Source organism: Melitaea cinxia, chromosome 22, assembly GCF_905220565.1.
Source record: "Melitaea cinxia chromosome 22, ilMelCinx1.1, whole genome shotgun sequence".
Taxonomy (NCBI): domain Eukaryota; kingdom Metazoa; phylum Arthropoda; class Insecta; order Lepidoptera; family Nymphalidae; genus Melitaea; species Melitaea cinxia.
In genome coordinates, this window is record NC_059415.1 from 3,225,694 (window position 1) to 3,229,843 (window position 4,150).

The window sequence follows — 4,150 nt, forward strand, 5'->3', positions numbered from 1 at the left end:
TGATTTTGGGTTGACTTTTATTTTGTATGATTACTTCAATCGTTAATTGCCAGTATTTTCTACTTAATAATAGATGGCGCCTTAATAGCTACACTGTATAAAAGAAAAATGCTAATTACAGTTACAATTTCTGATTGTAAATGTTAGATAGAAATAGAATCATTTTTGTTTAGTTTTACGTTCAGAAATCTCTAAAATGTATGCTTATTAACTCTTGACAAGTGAACAAACTTCGAACTGTCAAACTCAAAAGTTGAACTACCTATACATTTGTTTAGGTTGTTATAATGAATATTTTTAAGTTAAAATAAAAAAGCTCTTCTCTTCAGCTTTGATTAAATTTATTTAAAATGCCAAAACCAACGTGTGTCCAATGCAATACGAACGATTCATTGCTCTGGCGTAGCGCAGAATCCGGCCAAATATGTAACGATTGTCACCTTACAAACACTGCTAATAAAGAAGTAAAACCTGAAGCTAGTACTATCAAAACCGAGGGGGAAGATAAAAAGGAAGAGAAAGAAGATTTAGAAGGTAAAAATGGCAAAGCTGAAGGGGAAACAACGCCAGCAAAGGCAACTGGGAAAGGTACTCGTAAGAGTACGCGTTCAACGAGATACAAGGCAAAGACGCCTGCCCCAGCGCCATCGAAACCGGCAGCGCCTCGTGGAAGAGGTCGACGAAGTATTTTTAAAAGGCAACCATTAAAAGCTCCTACAGCAACCGCCACTGTTGTTACAAGTGAATCTATATTTTTTAGGGTAAAATGCATAACCATAATTTATATCTTTTACTTTTTAAAGAAACGATGGTTTTATAGTGCCAGATTTTATTTTATTATGTGTATGATGTGTGATCCTTTCCTATTTGATCCTTGGATAATATGATTATAGAACAAACAAACAACATATATTTTATTTTTATTTATAGTTTATGTTACAATTACATGTAATAATGAAAGTGAAGACAACTTAATATTATACCAATAATAATATATTGTTAAAAGTGCAAAAATATTTTTTTATCTACTAACGTTCTTATGCATATGTATATTTATTATATTATTTTCTTTCCAGGGCACATACATGCAAGTCGGTGACATAGTCTCAATGATAGACATCGATGGAGGCACATACTATGCTCAAATCCGAGGTTTCCTAACTGACCAGTACTGCGAGAAGAGTGCTGTCGTCACTTGGTTGTTGCCCACAAAAGCGAGTCCACCTCCTGAGAAAGGATTTGATCCAGCTACTTATATCATAGGTATTTTTTAAAATATTTCCAAAGTTAAATATCGAAACTTTTTTTGTATAAAATAAAAAATAATTTGGAATAAAAACTTTTCAACAGACAAACTTAAACACTTAGTGTATTTTTTTATAAACTGTAAGGTTAAATAATAAAGTTATACATACAATTGTGATTCAGCCTGTAATATCCCACTACTGGGCATATGCCACCTCATGTTATATGTTAACAACCGCAAAAAGCTGCACACTGAATGGTAATAACTTAGGTTCAAATAATTATTATTGTAGTTTAGATTTGTTTTGAAAGTATCTCACTATCTGACAAATAACAAACTGATGTAATGGTTCGTGTGTCATATTGTCTTATAAACACCTATACTTACGGTTCGATTCACGTTTGGGACGGATATTTCCATTTTTGCAAATTTGTTTCTGGTCTTTGGGTCTGACCTTATCAGTTTTCCATTTTGTCTCAGAGAGCATGTTAAACTGTCTGCCCAGGCTGTTATCATAAACACCTGTTAGCAATCGTTACTCATTACACCATACCCATTAAACCATAGGAGAGCAGCATGGTGGATTAAGCTGAAATGTCAAAAAGTACATCAATCAATCAAACATTACAATGTATTATAAAAAGATATATTTAAGTATCACAGGTTATAGATCATCACATCAGCCTATCGCAGTCCACTATTAGACATAGGCCTCCACAAGTTCACGCCAAAAACGCCGTGAACTCATGTGTTTTGCCCATAGTCACCACGCTGGGCACGCTTTTATTTTATTTTTATTTGGGAAACGCACAATTTTATATTACATTATTATATTATGTCTAACTACAATAACTGAAATCAGTAAAGTTTCCACTATTAACTAATACATACAACAGCACTATAAGATTCGCTTCAGCCTGTAATATCCCACTACTGGGCATAGGCCTCTTTCCCCATGTAGGAGAAGGATCAGAGCTTAATCCACCATGCTGCTCCAATGCGGGTTGGCGGATATATTCCTTACTATGAGTAACGATCGCTATCAGGTGTACATGATAACAACCGGGACCGACGGCTTAACGTGCTCTCCGAGGCACGGTGGGGAGACCCACAAGGACTGCACAAACACCCAGACCATGGCAAACACCTGTATGGCCAATACAAATGTTTGTCATGTGCGGGGATCGAACCCGCAACCGCCAGCGCAACAGGTACAAACCATGGCTGTGACCGCTGCGCCAACGCGGCGTCACAGCCATGATAACACTATAAGATTGCGTGAAATATATTGTTTGGGAAAAAAAATTAAACAAAACAAAATGGAGAAATAAAATTGTTATATTTAGAGTAAAATGTATGTGATTGCAATCATAGTGTATTAGAAAAGAATCTTAGTGACTGATAATATAACTTTTTTTTAATTTACAATAAAAAAAAATTAAGTTTGGTGGAATCATTAATTTTATATATATTATATTTCAGGTCCAGAAGAGGAATTGCCGCGCAAATTAGAATATATGGAATTCATAATGCACGCCCCGTCAGACTACTACAAAGCAAGCAACACACCCTATCCCCTAACAGAAAATGAATTAAATAATTATTCAGGATTTATTTGGACGACACTGGAACCTAAGGAAAAAACATAAATTTATTTTTTTAGTATTATTTAGATGTTAATTAAAGAAGTTCTTACGAAAGGAGTGTTTATTTCTTATAGATATTGGTTATAAAATTAGATTTAAAAGATAGATTTAACAGATTTAACAAATATGACTGGCAGAATTTTTATGAAAAATAAATAAAATGTACTGTGTGGCTACGGTACTAAAGAATATAGCCACCCCCTCTCTTCCCGTGGGTGTCGTAAGAGGCGACTAAGGGATAACACAGTTTCGCTACCACATTGGAACTTAAAAAGCCGACCGGTGGCGGGATAACCATCCAACTGCTGGCCTTGAAATACATAGGCCGAAGACGGGCAGCAGCGTCTTAGGTGCGACAAAGCCAGCCCTGCGGTCACCAACCCGCCTGCCCAGCGTGGTGACTATGGGCAAACCACATGAGTTCACGTTATTTTTGGCCTAAACTTGTGGAGGCCTATGTCCAGCAGTGGACTGTACAGGCTGTAATGAAATAAAATCTTTGAATATTAAGACATCTTGAAAATTATTAGACTGTGTTCCCACATTTAAAAGAACGATTCGTAATTTCAATCAAACTGTTCAATTTTGAATATAGCACTAAAACGAATCATATGATTATAGGAGAAGCTTTAATGAATTTACTACAATCTAGTTCTGTCGGTCAATCAGGGCTCTCGATGGAAAAGCGTCAAGCTTCTATGTCATATACCTACGGCATTTCACAATATATCACATAGGTATAAGCTTATCGCAATCAAGTACTCGTACTTATACTTTCAATATTGGCATTCGCGCGCAACTACGCGAGTATTTGGCGAATATTTACCCGACTGCAAAGGAAGGGTTATGTTTTTCGCTCGTATCTTGTAAGGATGTATGTATGTAATATTCTTTATTACCTCATATCTCCAGAACCGCTCAACGGATTTACATAAGTAAGGTATCGTTAGATTCGTCTTAGCAGCCCAAATGTTCTTAGTTATGTGACGTTAAAAAAATCAAACATGGCGGCTGTGCGAAGCCATTGTATTTGATATTGTTTTGATTTATTTCGCTGGCTTTGTGTAAGACAGTATGAGTATAAGTGTAGTAAGTAATGACAGTATGAGTGATGCCTTTTAAAGTGGCCTGATAATACTACCTGTTAATACCTCAGGTGGTAATAAGGGGTAGATTACAATTTATACTGATCATTTTCGCATTTCTATTTTATTATTATTAAAAAACTAGGTCGGCAAACAAGCGTATGGCTCACCAG

The 4,150-nt window shown here is 35.8% G+C and overlaps 1 protein-coding gene across 1 annotated transcript; it reads left to right on the forward strand.

The window, feature by feature from the left end:
- Positions 1-242: 242 nt before the first annotated feature.
- LOC123664557 (GATA zinc finger domain-containing protein 1) lies at positions 243-2,946 on the forward strand. The gene is made up of 3 exons (XM_045599088.1): positions 243-761; positions 1,077-1,263; positions 2,729-2,946. The coding sequence occupies exons 1-3, from the start codon at positions 351-353 to the stop codon at positions 2,893-2,895; spliced, it is 765 nt and encodes a 254-aa protein (XP_045455044.1). The 5' UTR covers positions 243-350; the 3' UTR covers positions 2,896-2,946.
- The last annotated feature ends 1,204 nt before the right edge of the window (positions 2,947-4,150 follow it).

Bases quoted from the DNA above. Each gene is read 5' to 3' on its own strand.
- LOC123664557 (XM_045599088.1), top strand. From the start codon at position 351: ATGCCAAAACCAACGTGTGTCCAATGCAATACGAACGATTCATTGCTC. The intron at 762-1,076 runs GTAAAATGCATA...TTTTCTTTCCAG, and splicing joins GTGAATCTATATTTTTTAGG to GGCACATACATGCAAGTCGG. The intron at 1,264-2,728 runs GTATTTTTTAAA...ATTATATTTCAG, and splicing joins TCCAGCTACTTATATCATAG to GTCCAGAAGAGGAATTGCCG.